At 39.5% G+C, this 27,658-nt stretch overlaps 1 protein-coding gene across 15 annotated transcripts in view; it reads left to right on the top strand.

Annotated features, from left to right (window-relative positions):
• Positions 1-27,658, top strand: part of MAP7D2 (MAP7 domain containing 2) — a 219,649-nt gene that overhangs the window by 172,535 nt on the left and 19,456 nt on the right. For 9 of the 15 annotated variants that reach the window (XM_089683917.1, XM_089683925.1, XM_089683920.1 and 6 more), the window contains 7 exons: positions 5,860-5,970; positions 12,142-12,267; positions 14,903-15,051; positions 19,559-19,686; positions 20,788-21,017; positions 21,683-21,815; positions 25,410-25,614. In XM_089683917.1, coding sequence (XP_089540043.1) covers positions 5,860-5,970; positions 12,142-12,267; positions 14,903-15,051; positions 19,559-19,686; positions 20,788-21,017; positions 21,683-21,815; positions 25,410-25,614 — 1,082 coding nt within the window. The remainder of the gene's footprint in view (positions 1-5,859; positions 5,971-12,141; positions 12,268-14,902; positions 15,052-19,558; positions 19,687-20,787; positions 21,018-21,682; positions 21,816-25,409; positions 25,615-27,658) is intronic. The other 6 variants (XM_089683924.1, XM_089683922.1, XM_089683923.1 and 3 more) reach the window with 3 other exon arrangements.

Genomic DNA, 27,658 nt, shown 5'->3' with positions numbered 1-27,658 from the left:
GTATTTATTATTGTTATGTATCAGAAATTGAAATTGTTAAAATTGACCACTAGACATCTTCTAAATTAAGATCATCTTTTGTGAAAGTGTGTTTAAACCTAGTCAGGATATTTTAATATTTTATCTCCTGAAATAGGCCCACCTCTGCAGCAGGTGCTGTCCATGTATATACATTCATGACACCTTACAGATGTACCTCCTGGAACATAAACCTTAATGTAACATGTTATAACAGCCATTCTCAATCAGGTTTCCTCCAGAGCTTGCTAGGGGTTTTGTTGAGCTGATTCACCTCCCATCTGATGGTGCTTTGTACCTATCTGTCAAGGGGGGAACTCTTCCCACTGGCCATTACTGTAAGGAAGGCATACTTCCCACTGGCCACACCACTGTAAGGAAGGCATTCTTCTCACTGGCCACACCACTGTAAGGAAGGCATTCTTCCCACTGACCACACCACTGTAAGGAAGGCATTTTTCCCACTGGCCACCACTGTAAGGAAGGCATTCTTCTCACTGGCCACACCACTGTAAGGAAGGCATTCTTCCCACTAGCCACACCACTGTAAGGAAGGCATTCTTCCCACTAGCCACACCAGTGTAAGGAAGGCATTCTTTCCACTGGCCACACCAGTGTAAGGAAGGCATTCTTCCCACTGGCCACACCACTGTAAGGACGTCATTCTTCCCACTGGCCACACCACTGTAAGGAAGTCATTCTTCCCACTGGCCACACCACTGTAAGGAAGTCATTCTTCCCACTAGCCACACCACTGTAAGGAAGGCATTCTTCCCACTGGCCAAACCACTGTAAGGAAGGCATTCTTCCCACTGGCCACACCACTGTAAGGAAGGAGGTATCCTTTCCACTGGCCACACCACTGTAAGGAAGGAGGTATCCTTTCCACTGGCCACACCACTGTAAGGAAGGAGGTATCCTTTCCACTGGCCACACCACTGTAAGGAAGGAGGTATTCTTTCCACTGGCCACACCACTGTAAGGAAGGAGGTATTCTTTGCACTGGCCCCCACTGTAAGGAAGGTATTCTTCCCACTGGCCCCCACTGTAAGGAAGGTATTCTTCCCACTGGCCCCCACTGTATGGAAGGTATTCTTCCCACTGGCCCCCACTGTATGGAAGGAATTCTTCCCACTGGCCACAACTGTGAGGGGGGGGGGCATTCTTCCTACTGGCCACCACTGTAAGGGGGGGGGGCATTCTTCCTACTGGTCACCACTGTAAGGGGGGGCATTCTTCCCTCTGGCCACTACTGTAAGGAGCAAATTCTTCTACTGGCCATCACTGTAAAGGGGAAATTCTTCCCACTGACCACAGCTGCAAGGGGGCATTTTGACTACCACTGTAAGAGAAATGACATTCCTACTGACTACCACTGTAAAGGAGGCATTGTTTTCAGGCCACCACTTTAAGGGGGCATTCTTCTCACTGACCCCCGATGAATTGATTGTATCAGGGGTTTCCTGAGACCTGGTCATTGTTTCAAGGAGTCGTAGGGCATTATAATGGTTCACAAAGGCTCAGATGATTCGGTTTAGGTCAATCAATGGATTTTATTTATTTTTATATTAAGTATAAAGCCATAATTATGCTGCCACACAGAGGCACAAATCTGCAGTATTTTTGTGTGCAGGAATGTTTAGGCCAAATTCCCTTTTCTAGTCATTTTGAATTTTTGATGATCTGGTTACTCATTATATAATTCAGTGTTACACTGTTTCAGTGGTGCTTAATATTTTTTTTAGATGAAGCATCAATTCCTATTACTCTTGTTCAGAGTTCTCAGAAGTAGGTTCTTCACTATGGATGGACCCAGAAATTAATTTATAGGGCTTTAGGATATACAAACGCCACAAGGATAAAGCACCTCACAGGCTACAAAAAGGTAGTATTTATTCAATTGGATGTGAAAATATGTGACAAACATCTCCATGTATGCCCACAACCCTGTCCACCCCACCAAGGCCCCTCCACACAGTACAGAAACGGGTGAAATATATAGGCGCTGGGGATTGCATTCTCTCTCCAGGATCCAGCCCCATGGGGACGCCAGAGCGCATTCTGGCCTCCATGATCCATTTGAAGTGAATGTGTCCTTCCAGCAGCAAGATACAGACACCGCATCCAAACAGATTACGAACACTGTAACTGCTGGCCACACTAAGGAAGAGGAGCTTCATTGCACCGTTGAGCAAGTGGTGAGATAGCTTCAATTGTTATTGTATTGCCATTGTGCAGCTCCCAGTGATATCCACACTTATTGAGTAGTTTGCGCGCGGTGGGTCAGTCAGCTATCATACCAAGGAGGATACATCACATGATAGGCTGGACCCGGTGGTCTATTTCGGGTGTTGATTGTGGAGAGACTGTTGGACTTTACATTCTTGTGATACTGAAGTGGCACAGTGCTCACCTATTCTGCTTATATAGTCATATCTGCCGTTATGCCACATTATTCTGGAGAGCTACACAGGTGAGATCCAGTTGAAGGATTATAGGCGTTGAGTTCAGCAAAATAAACCTAGAATGCACATGCTGCATGAGCTTTCATACATTTTCTGTTTAGCTAATTGTCCATCACCTGTACATGGACTTCCAGTGTCTTCTCCAGTCTTGGATTTTTTAGGGGGCTGTTTTTCAACTCATCCCAGAAGAGGGGAACAAGGGGTAATTAGGGAGGTGTGGGCGGGTATGGCATCTGGGACTCTGGAGTGGGGTGGGGGTGGGGGGTCCGCATTTGAGGTTAGGTAGGGGGGTACTGTGTGGAGGGGTCTTGGTGGAGTGGGTTTTTGGGGGGATATTTTTATGTCCAATTGAATTATTATTATTACAGGCGCCATCAATATTATTACAGGCAGCCCTTCACATATATTGTACATTCACATCAGTCCCTAACCTTCAGTGAGCGTGCAGTCAAAGGTCTTTTAACTCCCATTCATACATACATATTAGGGCCAATTTTAGACAAGAGCCAATTAACCTACCAGCATGTATATGGAGTGTCCTTTTTAGATACCTGTGAGGTGTTTTATCCTTGTGGTGTTTTTGTATATGATACATTTTTTGAATGCATCGCCCCATTATAAGGGTTAGGCACTGGTGGGATTACCACTCCCAGGATATGGCATTTTTGTGGGGTTTTTTATAGTCCTTTATGAGCCACGAATTTCAGGACAGTTTAGGCCTGCCACGTATTAGTTAGTATAGATCATATTTAACTGTACAGAAGCTTTGCTTGTTATATTTAGTGAGTGAATCGTAGATTGCCTTGACACAAATACTGTACTTAGCAGTAGTATATACAGTATGTATTAATATCAGTGCATAAATCTGAGTCTCTACTGTTGGTTTAATTAATTTTCCCTGTCAGGATTTCCTGCCTAGTCATAATCCCTTCCTCCATCCCCCATGACTTTATCTGTTGAATAATGTAAAACACACCATATTATGGCAGTGACACGGAATCCAGCAATCCGTTTACAGATATGTTTGCCTGATTGTCAGACTGATACAAAAAAGAAAAAAAAATCTCCATCTGAGCTTTTAGAACAATTAATGCATACTGTCGTAGGAGTGATTTTTGCTTGGACTGCACAGATTACTTCCATTCCTTTTTATTGTATTCTCTGTGCTGACATTAAGTTTTAAATTCTGCATAGCAATACAGGCCTGTCATTTAGATGAATAATACAGGAGACCTAATCTATGTCGGCTAAAAAATCCTATTTATTTTACAGCTGTTTATTACAGTGATGACACAATCATAGCTACAGCAGTTTTTATTACAGGCATTTACATAGTGTTGAATTTTTACAACACTTTACATACTGTATATACATACTAGGGCCAATTAACATACCAGGCATGTGGGAGGAAACCAGAGTACCCAGAGGATAATGACATGATCATAGGTGCAGCTGGATGACATAATTGCATTTAGAGCCTCCATAAATTTTCGAAGTGGCTACTGTGTCCATGGTACTGGTTGTACCATGAAAATACTTCCATCTCATCTTAAAGTGGAACTTCACTTTTAATCAACATTAACTATTTTGAATCCTTATGCTGCTAGCATTAGTATACAGATAGGAAAGTATATTACATTTGTTTTAACCTGTTTTTGTTTTGTTTTTTGCATTTCTTTAGTTACTTCCTAGTTTCCAGGCCTAGGCAAATTGTCCTACACCCCAGGAGTCTTCAGGAGGGAAGGAGGGGTTTTCTCAGCTCGTGCATGCAGGCAGGGAGGTGTGCTTAGTTAAGGGTAGATTGATTACAGGAAGTAAATCCTACACAAATGATATGCCCTTACTCAAGATGGCCACGGCCAGAAAACGGGGGTGTTTTTCAAAGTGATTTCTCATAAAAATAAAGCATGGAGACATGGATGGGTGAGATTGCTTTGAATAATACAAATAAATTAATTAGTGCTTTTGGTTTGTAGTACTCAGTGTAGTTCTGCTTTAAGCTGGCCATACAGTGTTTTTAGTTTTTCCAATTCTTCCAGATGGCTAAAATAAAAAGTTAATAATAGATTAAGTCATCCACTTAAACCAGGTGAATGCAGGAATGCCCCTTCTGGGACATTGTATTTTGACAGCAGTGCCCATCTCTATCAGACTATGCTGATCGAGAACAATTTTCTAAAATGTCCCTTTGACAGAAGTCGATCAATTAAGTATATTGTGACTTATTTATATGTTTGAATTCCCATATTTCTGCTCATCAATTGGCCTATAACGTGCCATGTTGCTTACTGCTTTGCACTGCTTAACAAACATTAAAGTCCTCCTATACTCAGTTATGCAGCAAGCTTCCATCTTCAAGTTGCCTGAACACCATGGAGGTGGCCATCATGTCAGTTTGTCCAATCTTCATAAGCAATTCAGTCTGTCAGTTCACACAGAGGCATTCTTTTATTTTTGTGCCGCTGTCATTGGAGTCAGCTTGTGCATTCTTATGAATATAGCGCCTCCAGTGTTTAGTCAATGAATATAATGAATTGCAGAGTACAAATTTAGTAACCTATATGAGCGCCTCCTACTGGTTAGAAAAGGCATGATTAATATGGTAGCTTAGATCGGGATCTCCAAACTGCAGCCCATGGACCACATTTGGCCCTCTACAAGATTTTATCTGGCTTGCAGCCAAGATCAGTGCCATATCCTCAAAATGCACAGGTTGAGGATTCAAGTCAGCAGAGACTGTTTATGCTCTGCCTGCGCTGTCCTCATTCCCGTCCATGGTTGTTAGGACCGTCAACCAATGCTTGCCCCAGAATTAACAGGAGGATGGAGCTTCCTTTTGTCCAGGCCTGTCTTGCCTACAGCCATACTGTAAGCCTTCCATTCGTAAGGGGAACTCGGATAGGGACACTGATGTAAAGGGGAGGGGGCTTGATAGAAATCCTGATGTAAAGGGGGACTCTGATAGACTCTGATATACTCTAATGTAAAAGGGGACTTTGATAGAGACAGTGATGTAAGGGATGTACTCTGATGGAGACCTTGATGTAAGGAGGGGGGATCATTAATTCATTAAAATTAGTTTTGTTTTTGCTTTTTTTTTGGCCCACAAATATTAGTAAAATATATGAAGTAGCTGAAAGGTTTGGAGACCCCTTTCTTAGATGGTATTTATGTCTTCTACAGCAAACTATTTATATCTCAGGCAGTAGATTTTTGCAGCATGACTGCTGCGTGGTAATATTATTTAACGTACAATATTCTCTGTGGCATTGCTGCTCAGTAACTCTTAGCAGGAATGTAATATAGGCTGTTTAAAAGGAGTGTTTGCAATACATGTGTAATCTCTTACCTGAATGTCTAATACATTTCTCTGCAGCCTGTGACAAAATGTCATCTTCTACTATGAGTCTGCAAAGGCCAGTGGACTCGCCAATCAGTAAGAGGCTCTCCGCTTCCACAGCAGCAATTACACATTCCCCTGACCGAGGCAAGTGTACCAGCTGCCCCTCCCTCCCTCTCCCTCTCCATCTGCCTGTTTCTTTTCCACATTTCTCCAGCTTTCTCAACTGTCATGCCTGTATTGCTTCTGGATTCCTTCTCCATAGCTGTCAATAAAAATTCTGGTGTGTTTGCGGTATTTTCCCAGACAAACAGTGCAAAAATCATTGAAAAAGTGCAATCTGTATTAACCCATAGCAACCAAGCAGTAGAAATGAAGGATACAATCTGATTGGTTGCTTTAGGTCAATGCCCTATGACTTGCTTATTAAATAAGCCTGAAAAAGGTAATTTTCAAAAGTCTGAACATACATCTTACAACCCTAAATAGTTAAGTATTGACTTGACTTGTTTTTATTCTGGTCTGAATGTATTTTTATGTTTTATTTGTAGTCTTCAATATAAGGTATCCTTTTAGGTCAAGCATCTGTAGGTAAAAAGAAGCACTAATAAATTATTTTTTATGAATCAAAAGAAATGATTTCTTAAAAATCAGGATTTTGGAGTTGAAGAATATTATGGGAAATCATCTAAGTGTTTTATTTTTTTTTAAAGAGATATTAAAAACAAGAAGTTTTAAGGGAAAATCATTTAACATTAATGTCCTCATCAGGTGGTGTGGTGTTCATGTTGTCTCTAATTACTTACTCCATTGTTAAATGTAATCTGGTTTTGTGATATCTCCTTTGCTTTCCATTTTATTGAAATCAACATTGGAGTTCCATCTTCTGTGTTGTGTTTTTTTTTTATTTTTATTTTTTTTGTAATATGCCTGAGTACTAAGCTGGATGTGCATCAACCTAAAGTGGTAATACTTGAATACGTTGGTGTTAATGATCGTGGTAAGGCGTATATGTGTACCTTTATTATAATGGTACACAATAGGCAAAGGGTTTTTTGTTTAAGTTGGAAGTGACTTAGCTAGGCAGCTTCTAATGGGCAGCTATGACTTTCTTTTAAAGTAAGTGTGTTGGCTATTACAAAAGACATTTTCCTTTCCTCATTTGTTTTTTAAGGAGTCGTAGGCTGAGTATGAATATAACATCATAGAGGTTCCTAGATATTTGATGTTACTAGAGTAAAGTGTATTTGTATTTTTCAGTTCAAGATAGGGAATTTTGATTTGAAGTAGGGTATGGATGATAAAACATTTTGGCAATTTTATTTTTTTGTGATTTCATATAATAACTTGCCCTGGGGACACAACATGACATCAGTTGGAATCTCCAAAAACATAGTGATTGTAAACCCTCACTTTGTAAAACAAACTATTCAGTTTAAAATAGAAATGAGAGATATAAAACATTTGTGTAACCATTCCCTACACTGTAGAACTTAACCGCATTAAAGAGACACTAAACTCTGGTTTAAATAGGAAAAATATCCTTTTTAAGTATGTGTTCTTAACTCCGAAAAGTATGTTCTACTGTTCTCAGCCTCCTCCAAATCTCCAAATTGATTTTTTTGGCTGCTGTGATCTGTTTATAAAGAAAAAAAGTCAGAGGCATCTCTTTAAGAAATAACCTTCCATGTAGTAGTAGTAATAATAATTAATAACAATGCTTATACACTAAGTGATCACATATTTCAGGCATTAAGGGATGTTCTAAAGTAAAATCACAGTTTAATTCTCTAAGACTCCAGTGATGAGATACTCAGTATGGGCAGGTGCCACTGCAGTTGAAGGCATCTCACACACCTTGTTGGGTTTTTAATTCATTTTATGGATGGTGCTAGCAGAGGAATCGGAACTCTCCTGTTGAAGGAGTAGAACAGCAAAAAATGGAAACCACCAAGATATACCAAACACCAGCAGAAATTCAGTCTACCAGACTCTAGTTATAGAACTCTTAAGCCTAGTACACACTATCCGTTTTTTTGGGGGTTTTTTTCATTCAACCCAGCGGACTGAATGAAAAAAAAAACTGAAGAGCTTGGGGGGAGATCCTGTACTAAAAATCCCCACTGAGCTATTCTGTTCTGACGGGGATGCCCAGCCCCCAACCACCCTCGCCAGAAAACACTGGTCCGCGGTCTCAGCAGACCTTTTTGCTCATGCCTCTTCGACAGAAGCTGGACTGGCTGCCGTACACACGGGTTGATACTGCCCGATATTCGGCCCGTGTGTACGGGACTTTACCTTTTGGATGGACTCTTCTAATACTTATCAGCATAAAAAACAGTGATGATGTACAAAGTGTGATAACCTATCACAGATGTTCAGCAGTTAAAGGATCTGATTATAAAAAGCCTACATACCGCTGGATGCTGTCTGGTTGCTTTGTATGTCATAAGTGCTGGATGCTGTCTGGTTGCTTTGCATGTCATAAGTGCTGGATGCTGTCTGGTTGCTTTGTATGTCTTAAGTGCTGGATGCTGTCTGGTTGCTTTGTATGTCTTAAGTGCTGGATGCTGTCTGGTTGCTTTGTATGTCATAAGTGCTGGATGCTGTCTGGTTGCTTTGTATGTCTTAAGTGCTGGATGCTGTCTGGTTGCTTTGTATGTCATAAGTGCTGGATGCTGTCTGGTTGCTTTGCATGTCATAAGTGCTGGATGCTGTCTGGTTGCTTTGTATGTCTTAAGTGCTGGATGCTGTCTGGTTGCTTTGTATATCTTAAGTGCTGGATGCTGTCTGGTTGCTTTGTATGTCATAAGTGCTGGATGCTGTCTGGTTGCTTTGTATGTCATAAGTGCTGGATGCTGTCTGGTTGCTTTGTATGTCATAAGTGCATATTGAACTGGCTAATAAGGATAGCAACAGACTTGAGAGGGGACCAGGCATGTAAGTACAGTCTGCTCATTTTATAGCCATTCAATCCATGTATGGGCAGGGAGGTTGTAGAGCAGTTGATCTATTCATCGACTTCTCTACAACCACCCTGTCAGGTTCTCCTCGCTCTATCAGCGCTGCAGAGTATATCCGGCAGCTCTGATCCATGTATTCTGATGGTGGGAAGGGCTCACTACTGTCAATACAGTAGCTGAGCAAGGAGGGATTTCCCCCATCCTTCTCAAGTGTGTGGATTTGGGGAATCAAGTTATGTTCTTTTTAATCTATGGGCAGGTTTAGAGTGCACCATACAATTGTAAGGTCAGCTCTGTAAATACTGATAGGTGTCTGGAATGTCAGAAAATGTGTATGCAGCTATCAGGGCAATTACAATGATTAAGCTTAAATGAAATATTTACAGCAAACACCATATTTTCCATATTGATTTTCTGCCTTAGATATCCATGTATTAAATGATCTACATTCTCTCTGTGCTAAATGGCATTCCTCTTTGCTCGGAATAGGTAGTGTATAAGACCTGGATACAGAGAAATTCTAAATGGACTTCTGTTTTTGTAGAGCAAGTATCTTTGGCATGAGATAGGTGACCTTGCAGTACAGAGAAGACACGTCTCTCTTACTTAGGTGTGTCAAAGTGCTTATTGTTTGTTTGGAGCTGTGCAGCAGACTGGAATGAAGGTTGGACTCAGACAGCTTGTATTGGAGCCAAAACTGCAATGCATGTTTCCAGACCAATTATCAAGACCTGCTGTGCTATGAATTACAGACATTTATTTTTTCACTCTACAAAGGGTGGTCTCATGTATAGCCATTATTGTATATTACAGAAATCTATTTATTCTGAATCCTTACTCATAGTGTGCCCTGTACTTGAGAAATAGAATGTAAACCCTTTTTTTTTTTTAGAAATATAGGCAAAACATTTTTTGTTACGTATAGAGTGAGGTTTATAATCCCTGTTCGATGTTTTTTTTTTTTTTTTTTTTTTTTTTTTTTTTTGCCATCTGTGTCCCATTGGAAAGATCCCATAGCCATGACAGAAAGTGAGAAGAAATCCCTCCAAAGCAAGTATGCTGTCCTACCAACGGTTAACTGACAGCTTGCTAACAAAACTGACAGAAGCAGCATTGTGTTTAATTGCAAAACTAAATTTACTTCTGTGAGTAGTTCTGCAATACAATCACATAAACTGAAGTTACAATTTTGCCTGTATGTGTCTTATAAATGCATACAATGAACACATTTCTTACAAACCGCTACTACAATTCACATATCACAAATCGTATGTGTATCAAAGGGAGAATGGAGGAGACTTTCACTGGTGTTCTTCAGAAAGTTAAAATGGCTGCAGTGGTAGGTGGGGAAATCTTTATTTTTAACAAGTATGAGACACTCCCTGTTCTTTATTGACCAAAGTACAAAAGAGTGCAGTTGCAGTGAATGCCCAATAGATGGCTCCGTACTGAGCACAATGATGTGAATAAAGAACAGTGAGGAAAATACCTGGTTATCACCAAAACTAGTGTCCCCTTTCAAAGATTTCCCCTCTATTCCTGTTCTGGTGACAACCAAAAATTTGGAAATTTTTCACTTTCACTCTTGGTGTTGATGAACAAGACAATTAAAGAGTCTGCATCTCCGGAACAAACGCACACACAGGAATAAAAACCTGACAGGTGTTCTAATCCCTCTCCACTTAAAAGTAAGAAAAAAAGTGCCTTTTGGTTACACTTTAAGCTGACCATACACCAGCAGAATTACGTTTGAACAGAAGTTCAGATTAATCATTCAGTGTTTTTGATAGTACCATTATGAACCACTACGAACTATTACTATTTTTACCAAACGAAAACCACATCCACAGTTAGAATTTTGTTTCAGACAAATGTTCTATCCTCTTCCTTCAATTTTTCTCACTACGTTTGATCAAATGCAAATGATCATCCATTAGACCCTATGTACTATTAGAAAATCAAACGAAATGTTCCAAAACCAAATTTTTTCAAAACCAAAAATTCTACTGATGTATGACCAGCTTAAGGCCCCTTTCACATGGGGTGGACTCTGCCTGTGATCTGCTTGCTCATCAGGGGATCTGTCTGCTGATCTCCACTGAGCAGACGGATGTCTCCATGTCTGCTCTGCTTATGCAGAGCGGATTGGGACCCAGCCCGCTCTCCTCTATGGGCGGTCGGATGTTAACAGAACACCTTTCTGTTTACCTCTGATTGCCATCTAGTCCGAGCTGGCCAGACAAGGGGAATGGATCCCCATCTGTTTGTTTTTAGCAGATCGGATCAGATTGGATGTAGGTGGGTGTAAACGGACAGTCAGTTTACAACTGCCGCTTCATAGAGGAGAATAGAGGTTCCGATCTGGTCCGCTGAAAAAACAGGCAGGTGGACCCGATTGGAATGTTTGTGTGAAAAAAGGCCTAAGTTTCTCCATGCTAACTTGTTACACTTTTAATAGGTCTATGTATAAACAATTTGCTGTACAAATATGGCCAATAGTAGCACAGTCCCAACAAAAATCACCATATTTTGTGTAATATGTTTTACTTACTTTTGATCAGAAGTACCATAATGGCCCTAATGTGAGATTTTTCCTGATTGAGATTTTTAAAATTACTACATTATGGCCACTAGATGACACTTAGGATCATAGGATATAATCATATTACACAAAATACAGCAATCTTCTTTGTCACTTTTGTACAGATAATTATTTACACCTAGATCCCTATATGTGTGTCAAAACAGGCTTTACAATATAGTTGATTGGTTGGATCTACCTCATGTTGAACCTCATGTGAAAAAAAAAAAATTGTAACTTGATTCTGAAAATACTAGTGGCAGGACTATTGTCCAAACAACTGACTCGCACTCTTTCTGAATCACTGACCTGCAGCAAGTGCGTGGGTGATTAAAGTCAGACTTACATTAGATCTCCTTTTCTGTATACCAATCATGGTTTGGTGAGTATTTAAAGCCAAGGACCATCGTGATGTCCAGACCACCAACTTTTACAGCATGAGAAAGCAATGGGGGGCCTCCATGGTTTCTCTCCGGTGGTATGACAGGTATAAACCGTGAAGGCCAAGTGCTTGAACTAATGCATGTACAGGTTTCCCTAGATATATTAGAGCACCTGTCCTTCATATATGAAGTAAATGTATTTGTAAAATCGAATTTTGGAAATGTAGCCAACTAACAAATAGCATAGCTGGAATTGATTGCCCTTTTCATTTTTTTATATATCATCCTTCCTTTATACTTATTTTCATCAGTTGATTTTGTTTGGCATTATCTCATTTCATATTTTTATTTTTTTTTTTTGTTCTAACATTCATTTGCTTGCATCCTTCAGCCCATCGTTTGTATCTTAGTCCCATGGAAAATTTCATTGTTACTCGACTGCTGACTCCAACGCACTCTTCCTTAACCAGGAGCAGGAGTGTAGCTGCGCTAAATGAGTCATGTCATTCCATGTCAGGTAATGTGCCAAAAGAAAACCGAAGTTATTGGGTCGCTAAAATCTGAATGGCAACAGTAGTTAGGCCAAACTCTTTAAGGAATGAGTGCTAGAGAAATTTAAGGAACAAAAATGTGTTTCAACTCACTTAGAACTACACAACAGTGAAATATCAGATTTTGATGTAGTCAGCGTTCACTAATTGAACAATGTAAATTGATCAACTTAAAGATTATGTAAACCCTCACCTTGTATAACAACCCATTCAGCTTAAAATAGAAATGAAAGGCAAAACATTTGTGTAAACCTGTAAAAAAAACATAAATACTTTTTTTCCCTTCTTTATAAGTGATCATATAACCTCTGTTCTCTGGATAAGGAGCTCAGGGAGAACAGCAGCACACTGATCTTCCCAGTGAAGGGTTTTACAGGGAGCAGGCATATCAGCACAAACCTGATCGTTGGATTAGCTCACAACACAGCTAGAAACCACACTGTTCTCCCATGCCTAATGTGGTCAGTTTTTTTGTTTTTTTTTTTAACTAAGAAAGCAAGGGGAATTGGCAGGAACACCAGGGATATCACACAAAGGAAGCAATACAAAGAGAACAGGATTCTTTCACACAAATACGTGGTACAGCAGGCACATATCAGTAATATGAAAAGTTGCAAAGTTTCATAAATCATAGCTGCATTCCTTCACAAAGTCAGATACTGTTTTGTATGACCTATTTTAGGTTACAATGTACAACTGAATAATATACATAAAGTCTATTAAGACTAAACTTGACATTCATTTGTTTGATAATTTTAGTGACATTTTTATTGGTAGGATGATTTGTAAATATGAATCACCTTCTGTATTCCAGTGCCCAAGTCCTTACACAGCATGCTTCTCCACCTTGTCTTCTAGATTCCCTGTCTGGGTGACAGAGAATTCCCATAGATTCCATAGGTTTACCTGTTATCACAGTCCGAGGAAGCTGAAAATCAGTGGGAAAGGAGAAGGGCTTGTGTTTATTTTGATAGCATAACATAAGGGAGTGCCATATTTGTACATCAGACTTTTGTATCCACGATTACGTTTCCAAATGGTCCCTATAACATAGCAAATCTTTGTTTTTTGAGCTCAGATCCACTTTAAGGTGAATAGTTAGCTACATATACTGTACAGTTGATTTATTCCCTTTTTTTTATTTAGTGCTTTCATTTCATTTTTCAATCCATCATTTTCATTATTTGTTGTAATTTAATCATATTTTTTGTTATTTAACATTTTCTAAAAGGGCCAGTAGACCTAATCATTTCTTTCCTAGCATAAAAATTTAATTTCATAAAATATAAAGTAGCCCGTCTGTAAACATACCAATTTACCAGAAAGATGTTGAACATTCAGGTTTGTTTAGTCAAGGAAGAAGTGCAGTACTGCATAACAACCAATCACAGGCTGACTTACTAAAAACGAAGAGTGCAAAATCTAGTGCAACTTTGCATAGAAGCCAGTAAGCTTACTTTTTTTTGGTTAAAGTTTAATTAATACGCTCAAGTTAGCAGATTTTTTTCTGATTGCCTCGTGGTCACCCTTTCCTACCAAGTATGGCTCAAAAGGGGGTGAATGGCAGAAATTTATTGTGGTGTTGGCAGATATCTTTTTATTAAACACGCTGAAAGCTGGGTTTACTGTCCCTTCAGCTAATCCGTGTCTATAATTAAGCAATCCATGCAAAAATAAATTGCACTTAGAAGTACTTGGAAATGGCCCTTTAGGATATGTAAATGAATGGAATTTTAAGTGTCCAGGAAAAAGCAACTTGAGTAATATTATTTTCACTTTTATTTGTATTAGTATGTGGTGGTAAGGGCATTTTATGAATTAAAAAAAAAAAATACTTAGTGACACTAAAGTCTTGTCTTTTTTTTTTTTTTTTCTTAAAAATAACAAACCTGTTCTACTTACCTGCTCTGTGCAGTGGTTTTGCACAGTGCAGCTCAGATCCTCCTCTTCTTGGGTCTCCCGTTGGCACTCCTGGAACTTCCCTCCTGTCGGGTGCCCCCATAGCAAACAGCTTGCTATGGTGGCACCCAAGCATGTGTGCTCCAGAGCCGCTGCTCTGCATGTCCATTCACACGCAGAGCCACAGCTTGGCCCAACCCCCTCCCTCTCCTGATGGACTCACTGGCTGTGATTGACAGCAAAGCTAGTCCCCGGAGAACCAAGACTCTCCTGGACATCGTTGGATCAAGAGGAGGCTTAGTTAAGTGTTTGATGGTGCCGCTGCACACAGAAGGTTTTTTACCTTTATACATAGAATGAATGAAGGTAAAAAACCTTGAGACTTTAGAAACACTTTAACATTGTCTGTAGTCGCTGTACATTATTTCCTTTTTCTGTCTTCTGGCATTTAGTGAAAGCTGCTTGGTCACTTGATTTGCATCCAAAATCAATATAATGTAAGCACAGGTTTACTAATGAAATGTGCAATATGCATGTTATATCTCCATAATTGATTTGTCTGTAGGACATTCTTCTGGTGGATGTTGACCATATGTTATACGGTATATTAATCTAACGTATTGTTGTATTTCCCCCTCCTTCTGCTGTAATTTTCCTACTTTACCATCTTGTGTTCCTCGCCTTTGCACTATAACTCTTTAGTCTATCATGTGTGTCCTCGTGTAGCCCCTGCTAGTCCTCTTAAATCTCCCTACAAATCTTCCCCGTCACGGAGTACTGAGCGGAAGAAGACCCTGCCATCCCCTAATGGATCTGATGGAGCAAAGACACCAACTACCCCAGAGTCACAGGTGAACAATTTATTCTTTACTACTTTCATTTTACCATGAAACATCTAACTTATATATGTTAGAACACTGCAAGTTAAAACATTACCTACTAGCCTTGTTTGGGCCATAGCTGAAGTGCTTCGTATACTCGTGAACATCCCAGCTGCTTTCCACATTGGTGAAAATAAATGCATCACCTAAAGCTTTATGGCATAATAGTACCTAGAGAAAACTATTACACTTGAAATGATTTGAAATATTTTTATCCATTGAAAATTAACAGGCATGGTCCCATCTTAAATGTTTAATATATATGGAATCGAAAGATGACTTCTTGAGTTCAAGCCCAGTTGTAATTGTCTGCCAATATCCGTAAAATGTTCAGTTGGGCAGAACAGTTGAAGTGGCCAGTGTGATGTCTTCTATAGTTCTTTAGTGATGTCTATGCTATGTGGTTAGACATGCTTATTTTTGTTTTCATGAGCATGACCACAAGGTTTATCACTGTATCCACCATCTAACCTTCATAGTGAGTGGACAACCAGTCAAGACCATGTGTTGAACTGTGACCCACCTAATCAGCTCGTGTATAGAATTAATTAGTTTTTTCAGCTCATCTGACTTTTCTCCTCACATCTTGTCTTTTAATAAAATATAAACAAAGCAAGAACCCATAACTAAAAGTAACTATTTGCTTTATTTTGGGTTTATAAATGGGGTCATAAATGGGGTCCATTTTAAAAGTGTGGCTTTGCGTCTATACTTGTGTTTTATAACGTTTTAAAATTATAGGTTGTTGGATTTGGAGTAATATTGAGTTACCTAGGTTTACATTTTTGTTTGCTATATCAATTGATCACAATTTGGCAGGATATACAGTGCCGTGAAAAAATATTTGCCCCTTCCTGGTTTTTAATTTGTTTGATCTGATTCATTTAGGTGTGACAAATATACAAACTGATTTTATTATTACACAAGGATAACCCAAGTAAATGCAAAATGTAGTTTTTAAATGATTTCATTTATTAAGGGGAAAAAAAAGCAGTCCAAGCCTTCTTGGGCCTATGTGAAAAAGTAATTTCCCCCTAAATCTAATTGCAGTTGTTGGCACCAAGGGTGGCACAACCAGCTATCAGGCATTTGCGATAACTGAAATTGAGTCTTTCACATCACTGTGGAGGAATTTTGGTGCATTTTTTATTTACAAAATTGTTTTAATTCAGCCACATTCAAACGTGAACAGCCTGTTTAAAGTCATGCCACAGCATCTCAATCGGATTTAAGTCTGGACTTTGACTAGGCCACTCCAGAACCTTAATTTTGTTTTTATTAGCCATTCAGAGGTGGACTAGCTGGTGTGTTTCGGATCATTGTTCTCATACATAACCCAAGTGCACTTGAGCTTGAGATCACAAACTGATGGCACATAGAATTCATGGTTCCATTGATTTATAGCAAGTCATCCAGGTCCTGAAGCTGCAAAGCAGCCCCAGACCACACTACCACCACCATGTTTGATTGTGAAATGCTGTGTTAGTTTTACACCAGATGTAAGGGGACACACACCTTACAGAATGTTCAACTTTTGTCTCCTCAGACCACAGAATATTTGACCATAAATTTGGGGATAATGAAGATGTTTTTTGGCAAATGTGAGACGAGCCACAGCAGTGGCTTTTGCCTTGGAACTCTCCCATGGATTGCCCAGTCTTTCTTATTGTTGAATCATGAACACTGAGCTTAACTGGGGCAAGTGAGGCCTGCAGTTCTTTAGATGTTCTGGGTTCTTTTATGACCTCCTGGATGAGTCGTTGTGCTCCTGGAGTAATTTTGGTAGGCTGGCTACTCCTGGGAAGGTTCACCACTGCTTCACGTTTTCTCCATTTGTGGATAATTGCTCTCACTGTGGTTTGCTGAAGTCCCAAAGCCTTAGCAATGGCTTTGTGACTCTTTCTAGACTGATGAATGTTCATTTACGTTTTCTCATCTGTTCTTGAATTTGTTTAGTTGTTTGGCATGGTGTGTTGCATTTTGAGGTCTCTTAGTGTGCGTTACTTTGTCGGACAGCTTTTATTTAAGTGATTTCTTGATTCAACAGGTTTGGCAGTAATCAGGTCTGGGTGTGGCAAGTGAAAAGTGAAATTTAACTTGGTGTTCTAAAAAAAATGTGGTTAATCAGTTAATTCATAAAGTAAATAAAGTGCAGCGCTCAATAGATGATGAGGTAGAAGGCTCCTGTGAGGTAAGTCTATCAATAGAGTTCAACAGTAGGCACCAGCTGTAGTTTCCTATGAAGCAGTTATCCCAATGGACTTGTGACTAAAATAACAGAAGTGCGCACTCACCAGAAGCGCATGGATAATGCGCATGTAGGAATATTAATCCTAGATGGTAATCTGTAGTCAGCAGGTGGTGGGTATCCTTCTGAGATCTGGTCAGTCAGCCTGGGTTAGGTATGGGATATTGCTGGGTCCAGAGGTCCCCTTAAGGGTGGATGGGTGCTCAACCTGCATACAGGGCTCCCTCCTCTGGATACTGGATGACATAGGCTTTGTCTTGAGTACTTCCGACTCAGTAGTGGTCGCTGGTGACGTAAAAAGCGAAAAACAGATGACAGAGGAGCTTTTGGGGGTTCCTTCAGTGGAGCTTTTGGGAAGTCGGGTGATACTGGATTTTTCGAGAACCACCTTGCTGTTGTACACTGCACAGCTGATACAGACTAGGAAGACTGTTGCACCTTGCAGCTTGTGCACAGCTGAGCCCGACCAGCAACTTGACAAGGACCCCAACAACTCTAGACACGTCTAGTGTTATAGATTTTTTAGGATGAGCATTTCTAGTCTTTCAGGAGTACTTATTATGCAGTGTAGTAGCTTACAGCAACTACCGGTAAGTAAAATTAATCTTTTCTGATTCCGCCTCTCAGAAGAGTGAGTTCTGATTCTTTAGTATGGGTTACTACTTCAGAAAAAATCTTTCATAGTCTCTCATACCTCGGCAATTAGAACAGAACCTTCTATTCGATTTGAACATGTTTTAGCTAATTAAGTAAATCATTAAAGTGTTACCAACTAAACCCAGGACCCTGCATTCACTATATCTGGTCTCCCACAGAATATGGAAATGCAATTATTTTAGTAAATATAAACTGCTAAATACCTTTTCACATCAGCAGTATATAGCAGTCTGGTGACTTCTATTAGTGTCGGGCCGAGCACTGGTCAAAGCTTGTAGGAGGAGTCTTCATTCTCCTCTGACTGTCCTATGAGGCTGCATGATCCCTGACCCTCTATCTGAACAGTGCTGATTGGCCCTGTGCCGATCACATGCACCCCCCCCCCCCAAAAAAAAAAAAATCTTTAGCAATACACAACAAACTGAGCATGTGCAGAGTGCCTCCTATGGCTTTGTACTATCAGCGGATGGATTGGGGACAGTGGAAGAAGGGTAGGATCAGAGAAGACCGGATCAAACAGCCTCTTTACACAATGCAGAGGATTAACCCCTTAGGTTTCACAGTGAGTATAACCAGCATGCTTTACTGCATATACAGACTGATTTTTACTGTTGTGGGTTTAGGAACGCTTGAAGGCTTTCTGATTATCTTATCATAGAATAAAGAATATATAAGTAGATTAACTTCATAATAATCGTTCATTAGAAGACACTGTCTGTTTTTGCCCTTTTTACCATACTTTCCTTATTGGAATTTAGACAGTTATATATTTTAGTTCACTTTGACTTCCTCCATGTCCTATAAGATCATATGGATTTTTATCTGAGCAAACATGTTAATTGTCACCTGATCCAGGAAAGATCAGGCTGCACCTGTGGATTTTTACTTCATATCTGGGTGAGGGATCACCTTATACGCATTGTGAAAATGTGTTTGATCTTTGTGATTGTGCTAAAATGTAATTTTACATTTATTGCATGATTAGTTTTCAGCTGTAACCTAGACCAGTTCTTAAAGGATTTGTGGTTTTATATTAAATTGATACGAAAGCTAAAAATTTTTTTACCTTAATGCATACGTTGCATTAAGGTAAAAAAATTTTCTATTTTTCTCTGTCCTCCACCTTCCCTGTGTGAAGGGCAAGAGAGGGGAGAATAGATCCCCTTCATCTCTTCTCCCCTTTCTTCCTCTTCACACAGGGACTTGAACAGCAGCAGGAGCCAAATGGTTCCTGCTACTGTCTGTCAAATGCAGTGAGGAGGAAGTGGGGGTGGGGCCAAGTCCTGTTGTGTGTGTGTGTGTGTTTATGGAGCACTGCTCCATAGACACAGCTCAGAAGCAAGCAGACACCATATGCCCCCATAGCAAATGGCTTGCTATGGGGACATAAATAAAAGAGGGGGGGGCCTGAGAAGAGGAGGATTGGGGCCGCTCTGTGTAATACCACTGCACAGAGCAGGTGAATATAACCTGTTTTATTTTAATTAAAAATAAATAAATAAAAGTTTAGTAACACTTTAACTGTTCTTTTCCCAAGTACTCCAGGTTTAGTTTGATTTTCTAATTTTATAGCCTGAAAAGCTAAAGAAAGAAAAACGAGCTACAACTCCTGTACAAGCCAGTACCCTGGGTTCTCCTCTCAGAAGATCTGAATCCCCTGCAACCCTGTCCAAAAGATCATCTTCTCCAGCAACACCAAAGTATGATTTCGGATAGAGCACTATGGATGTGTTATGTTCTTCTTCTAAACCTTCTATAAACTTTTCTAGAGTCATAAACAGAAAAAATGCTACTGCGAGGCCAACTCTAGGCAATTTGAACAGAGACGTTCGAACATAGGCCAGTTTGTACTTTCATTAATTTTTCTCACCAATAAAACAAAAGGTGTCAGAGTTTCTAACTCTATAAACATTACTATTTGTGTTTTCATTGGAGAGAGCCCTTACTTCCTGTTTCAGTTAAAAACAGATCTAATGGAGGACATGTATGAAGCTGTGTTGTGGCCTCAATGTGGCCATACTGCTGATTTGATTAAAATATAAAATGCACATTTACAAGGCACAATTGTACTTTACAAAGGAGCTTATCGCTCTGCTAGCTTTAGGACAAGCTGGCGAAGTGCTATTAAAATGGAGTTTGGAGTAGAAATGGTTACTGTGCTCTTCTCTAATTTTGTTCCCTCCAATCAGAGTTCTATCTGCAGGGTAAAGCAGAGGAAACTCTGTAGGATACCATCTGTTCAATACTGCTGCCTGTGTTTTATCAATGGGTTGCAAAATACAGATTGTGGTTATGAGTTTTGCTTTGGAGTTTAGTGAAATCTTCATTATTAAAAGCAGCAGACTAAAGTGAAAAGGGGGCTTATTCTTTCACATTGGAAAATGGATGTCCTAACATGACAGCTGAAAATAGTGCTAGACATTTAATAATTGTAAAGCGCTGAGCAAACTGTTGGCGCTATATAAATCCTGTATAATAATAATTTTACCAGAATTGCTGCTGGAGACTGTAAAAGGTGCATGACATGAAAAAGATGGCTGCATCATGCTTAAAACTGGATTTTGACTAAAGTAAATTGTGCCCAGGGTGTAGGTAGAGCCTGCAACAATTTAAAAATATGCTTTATGTTTCTAACTTATGCTAAAAGAAAGAAAAGCTAAGTTGGTTAATATAAGACATGTTAAATTTCTAGGTCATCACTGTAAACTCACATTTTTAGATTTATTTTACACTAGTTTTAGAATGTTTGTTGTTTGGATCCTAGCAGAACTCAATACCTGTATGTATATTTTTATTTGCAGATCACTCTCAAAGTCATATGCACAGTCTCCAGTGAAAAACAACAAGCAGTTCCCAGCATCTCCTATGAAAACTCGATCCAGCTCAAATACCAGCCAAGATGCACCTAAAAAGAGACCAGAGAAATCCAAAACGAGTCCCGAAACCGAGGAACATCCCGTGGAACAGAAAACAGAATCCTCCAAACTAGAGAAAAGTCTCTCTACTAGTGAGAAGAAAGATGCTAATGAAAGTGAGTAATATCATTTCACGAATTATAATGCTCTGTGGAGTTGCAGCACACTTCTAGGATCTCTTCACAAGACACATAAAGATGCACACAATGTGTTCCCTATCAAAATCGCTGGTAGAAAACAGGCTTCCTTTTCTACACCTCAGACACCAGTAGAGAAGCGAGGTAAATTGCTACCAAGTAACGGTAGGAAAGCAGGGGACTCTGGAGTTCCCTGTGATAACAATACTCTATTAACATCTTATTTGTTATATCACAGTAAAGTGAGTACATGTACTCACTTCATGTAATAGTTACATCACTCTTCATACTGGGTATTGTGCTCAGCGATTTGTGCAAGGGGAGCCTTTGCTCTCCAGTTAAGGTTCCTGGTGGTTAATGGATGAGGGAGATCCAGCACTAGATATTCTGTACATTGCCAGATATATTCAAGCTAAATTAAGAAAATTTAATATTTTTTTACTATTTGCATACCTGTAAACATTAATAGGCAAGTTGCCTGTGTGACTACATACAGTATTTTTTTGTAAAATTTAAAAGAAAGGGGTTCAGCACTATGGACAGCGCCAGCCTTACAAAAACTGCTGCTGTACTTTCACCAATCAACAGGGGTTTGAAGGGACTTTATACATTGTCTGCAATTTATTATGCCTTTCCTGTTCAAGGCTCTGGAAAAATCACAGCAGGGACAACTGATGCTGATGAGGCTGCAAAGATACTGGCAGAGAAGAGGCGTCAGGCACGATTCCAGAAGGAACAAGAAGAGCAAGAAAGACGTGAGCGCGAGGAGGCTGAGAGGTGGGTCAGGTTGATGATCAAAAGGAAAATGTATATAAAGAAGTATAATATAAACATACAGATGAGTATTTTGTATTGTAATAATTTAGATAACAGTAGGGGGCATAGGCACAGACTGATTGCTGTTGTTGAAGTACCCACCTTCCTAATACTGTGTCTACATCATAGGTATTATTACACTAGCCCACCCAGCACAGTTAAAATTAATAGGTGTAAACACAAATTTACAATATTTTTATGCAGACCTGGTGTATTTTTATTTACAGTTGAGCTTAAGTAGTTTTACAATGTGTATCAGAACAGCTTGCCTAGAGTAACCAAACATACCTATGACTTATTATGGCTCTTCTGGTTGTGGAGGGAGAGCTGGAGCGTTTGGCTGCCACTCCTCATACCAATTCCCTTGACACCTTTGCCCCATTTAAAACTCTTAGAACCATCTAATTTTTCCATCCAGCTCCCTGGTATAATTACCACCTACAATCAATGAAGGCAGTCTTGTGGAGCCTTGAGCGTAGGTGGCACTGTTCTGGCCTAACTGTTCATTATCAGATTTGGAAGGATTATTTGTGTGACTATATGGGTTAAATTGAGACTGCTAGGTCAATCTATTTTTCCCATGCCATTGAAAAAAGTCTTAGAAACCCTAGACAACTCTTCTGCATCATTGATAGATTATTAAAACCTTGCCCCTTTACATTACAGGCCTCATAGTAAGATATCAAATTCTTAACACAGCACGTTTTTCCACATCACTTCCTGACCCACCCAGTTTTACTGGTTCTCCTCTTTCCCACTTCTCTCTATTTGACTCTGCATCTCTGATTAAATTGGTCTCTAATATGAAATCTTCCACCTGCATACTTGATCTTATTTATTTATATCCTGTTTTAGTTCCCTATGCATTATTCTCAATATCATAAATGACTCCCTTAGCACTGGTTTTGCACCAATGATCTTTAAAACTGTAGCCATCACCTCAGTACCAAAAAAAACCATTGGTCTGGACAATTTAAACAACTTTCACCCCATACCTAACTTTACCCTTCCTTGCCAAGATCCTCAAGCAGGCTGTGACACCTCAATTACATAACCACCTGACTTTAAATAACCTATTTGATCGCCTTGGTCAAAATCACTAATGACCTTCTGTTCGCTTCCGATTACGGCTCACTAACTATTCTTATCCTACTGGATCTTCGTTCTGCCTTTGATACTGCAGATTATAATCTTTTACTCTCTCACTTTGAAACCATATTTAAAGTCTCAGAATTAGTTTTAAAATGGTTTAAGTCATATCTCACTGATTGCTATCACTTTATTTCTCTTGGTGGATTCCAATCTGTACTTGTTGCAGTCAAGTTCGGTGTTCATCAGGGCTCAATCTTGGGTCCCTTACTTTTTAATATTTACATGTTTCCACTTGGCCAACTACTTGGATCACATGGGCTCAATTATCACTTCTATTCTGATGACACTAAGATATACATCCACACTAAACCGGATTCTACTTTGGCTTCTCTCCAATCTAACTGTATTTGTGATATAAAAACTTGGATGGCCCACGATTTGCTTCAATTAAACTGTGACAAGACTGAAGTCATGCATATTGGGATCCCCCATCAATTAGTAAGGCCAGTCTTGGTAATCTGTCTATCGATGACACTTTACTTGAGTTTCAGTCTAAACTGAAAAATCTAGGGGTGATATTTGATGCTAGTTTAACCTTTGAGCTACATGTACAAAATGTTGTTAGAGCATCTTTTTTTCCCCACTTGAGCTCACCTGCGTCCTATGCTATCATGCACTGTAGCTGAAAAATTGATCCATACATTTGTGTTTTCCTGACTTAACTACTGCAGTGCTCTACTTGCTGGTATGCCTAAATCCACTATTGACTACAATATGTACAAATTCTGCAGCCATAATAGTCACTTGGTCTGGTACAAATGACCATATTACCCCTATCCTGAAGTCCTTGCACTGGCTACCCGTAAGGTTTCACATAGATTTTAAAATTCTCCTGCTCACCTACAGTATAAGGAACTTTGTGGTTGGCACCCCATTCGTGGCGTGGCACGCACGCGATGGGAGACAGAGCCTTCTCCTGCTATGCCCCAAAACTCTGGAATTCACTTCCAAAGAATATCAGAGTCCTCTTCCTGAAATTCATTCAAATCAAATCTAAAAACCTTTTTCTTTACATGAGCTTTCACTTAATTATCCCTTTTTTTTTCTTTTGTTTAATCTTGTGGATTTCTTGGGTTTTTGTTTCTCTTGCATTTGTAAAACACTTTGAGAAGCTAACGTTAATGGCTCTATATAAATTAAAGTTTAATTTTATCATATTGCCATATCTGTACTGTACATAATGCATTTAAAAAGATAAGAATATGATTATATTTTTAAAACATTCAATGTTTAAGGACAACCAGCCTTTTCCAAAGTTTTTTTTTTTTTTTTTTTTTATAGGTTATAGCATTAATCCTTTATTGAATAAGGCTACATATATCAATAAATAGTTTGGATGGGGAGCTATTGATGATATTATTTGAGCCATAGATGTTTTCTACCACACCGAAAACTGTAGTTTAAATATTAGCAAGTGTTAAAAACTATGGCTAGTCTTCAGACAAATTCCATACCTTAATCTCACAGTAAATGGGCACCATGTTTCTTGCACATTTTCCTTTCTGATTTTTTATTTTTTTTTTTAAGGTTTCCAGATCCTGGACATCTTGCTATTTGTCCTGAATATTTATCAGTGACAGGGTGGATTACGCTGACTACTTTTATTACTCTTTTTAGTTTTTTGTTCTTTCTGTTCCTGATCTCCCCTTCCCTTTTCTCCTCCAGCTTTACCGTGGTTTTCAGCTGTTATTTCATAGAGCACAGCCTCTTAGCTGTCCAATTTTGTTCTTAATATCTATTCTTACTCCTTGGCTCTCTGCTTCTTTTTTTGTTCAGCTTAGAGAGATGCAATAACCATTTTACAAGTGTTATGTTTACTGTACGGTTGTAATTGATATGGGTCTCAAAACTCTTGGAATAAAACATTTGACTCAAAAACTATGGCTATTCTAGTAATGGAGTTTCTTGCTTACAAAAATATATAGATTGCCACGTACAGTATATGTCTATGGACTAATGTGTTGTGTTGATCCTCTCAATTTTTAGTCTTTTACTTTTTATTCCTGTTGGGAGGGAACTGAGATTCCATTTCCTTCTACTGTCTTGCTATCAATACTTCTGTGCCATTGACCTGGAACATGCATGTGTCAAATAAGATAGATCTCTATACCTTAATACTTGTTCCAGATCAGTGACTTCAGAGTATTTAAGACAAAGTATCAGCATATTGCCAAGCATTTACAGAAGCAAAATCAGCTCTTTTTTTTCTCATACAAGTTTTCTTTAAGCTCCACATTGTGTCTATGGCCAGCTTAAGGAGACGAGTTTGTAGTTTAGAAATGAGCCGATCCAGTAATATTAGTGACAGGGTAACCAATTCATTTTTACAGATGTTTCACAAGAAATTTCATCCCATTTCTCTCCTGTAAAATAATCTAATCTTACTGTATTGTGTGCTTCCAGGCTGAAGAAGGAAGAGGAGAGGAGAAGGGCGGAGGAGGAGAGGCAACGTTTACAAGCAGAAGCAGCTTTGCTGGCAGAGAAGAAAAAGCAAGAAGAGGAGGAAGCCAAAAGGAAAGCAGAAGAAGAAGCAAACCGAAAAGCAGAGGAAGAAAGACTTCTGAAGGAAAAACAAGAAAAGGAACTGCAGGCCTATCTGGAAAAGCAGGTAAATGACATAATGGTATCTTCATTAGTAACAGTTTGATTATTGCTGGAAAAGTGACTGTGTGTGCAAACACAAAATATTCACATTTGTAGGCATTGAAAAAGAGACAACACTTCAGATAATGCCATTATTTTCATGAGAGGCTTGAAAGCAAGCACTGATATGTTTCCCCCATAGTTGCATCTGATAGGCAAGGCATTTCTAACATTTTCTTTTTTTTCTTTTTTAAGGTTTGGCCAAAGTGGAGATAGATTAGAACAGTGTTTTTCAACCTTTTTTGTGCAAAGGCACACTTTTTTCATGAAAAAAATCACGAGGCACACCACCATTAGAAAATGTTAAAAAAATTTACCTCTGTGCCTATATTGACTATATATAAAGTAATTCTCTTGAATAGGAATCAAACACAAAGAAATTATTTTATAATTACTTTATTATGAAATAATAAAGTATTTTATAATTGGACCCGGGGGCCGGACCAAGAGTAGATGAATGATGTGTATGTGTCATCCATAGTAAGTATAGTAATATTCCCCCATAGTAAGCATAGTAATTAATCCCCCATATAGTAATTCATCCACCATAGTAATTCATCCCCCATAGTAATTCATCCCCCATAGTAATTCATCCCCCATATAGTAATTCAGCCCCCATATAGTAATTCAGCCCCCATATAGTAATTCAGCCCCCATATAGTAATTCATCCCCCATATAGTAATTCATCCCCCATAGTAATTCATCCCCCATAGTAATTCATCCCCCATATAGTAATTCATCCCCCATAGTAATTCATCCCCCATAGTAATTCATCTCCCCCATATAGTAATTCATCCCCCATAGTAATTAATCCCCCCATATAGTAATTCATCCCCCATATAGTAATTCATCCCCCATAGTAATACATCCCCCATATAGTAATTCATCCCCCATAGTAATTCATCCCCCATAGTAATTCATCCCCCATATAGTAATTCACCCCCCATATAGTAATTCACCCCCCATATAGTAATTCATCCCCCATATAGTAATTCATCCCCCATAGTAATTCATCCCCCATAGTAATTCATCCCCCCTATAGCAATTCATCCCCCCTATAGCAATTCATCCCCCATAGTAATTCATCCCCCATATAGTAATTCATCCCCCATAGTAATTCACCCCCCATATAGTAATTCACCCCCCATATAGTAATTCACCCCCCATATAGTAATTCATCCCCCATATAGTAATTCATCCCCCATAGTAATTCATCCCCCATAGTAATGCATCCCCCATATAGTAATTCATTCCCCATATTAATTCATCCCCCATATTAAGTCCCCAAGCCCCCCCTGTGTCAATTCACTTACCTTTGCGCCGCGCGTTCCTCTCGCCGTTCCGGTGTAGGTCTCCTATGAGGATCTGTCCCCCTCGACGTATCTGCGCATGTGCCAGTTTCAGGCATTAGCAGCCGATCGGCAATCTCCGGCACATGCGCAGATACGTCGAGGGGGACAGATCATCCTGACAGTATCACGCTCCGTGGGCCGGATTAAAAGGTCCGCCGGGCCGTATACGGCCCGCGGGCCGTAGTTTGCCCGTCTATTTGTGAGCCGAGGCAATTTTTCCCACGGCACACCAGACAATATCTCATGGCACACTAGTGTGCCGCGGCACAGTGGTTGAAAAACGCTGGATTAGAACACCTATTAGGTTTTAATTTCGGTTTGTGTTTCTGTTGGGGAGGTACACCCTCTCTATGACTTGGGGGGACCCCAAGGGATTCCCTTAATTTGCACGGATTTCCTGCCACTCCCTGTTTTGGCTATAGGACAGGAAGTGAAGGTAAATCATCCCAATGGGAAACGGATGGCAAAAAAAACACCCTTATTCTATCCAAATTGGAAAAAAATTGGCAAAGTTTTGCCTATAGTCGTATTTGAAGTCCCTGCAAGAATGAGCCCAGCAATGCACGCTAAGTATGATGCTCCACCCATGACTGCAGCAAGTTCCAGTACTGTGCAGAGTTCTTTTCTAATCTTCTAGCGCCAAACTAATCTGAAGC

This window comes from Staurois parvus, unplaced genomic scaffold, assembly GCF_062004578.1.
Source record: "Staurois parvus isolate SC_StPar_1 unplaced genomic scaffold, SC_StPar_1.0 ptg000327l, whole genome shotgun sequence".
Lineage (NCBI taxonomy): Eukaryota > Metazoa > Chordata > Amphibia > Anura > Ranidae > Staurois > Staurois parvus.
This window is presented reverse-complemented; position numbering and strand designations above follow the sequence as displayed.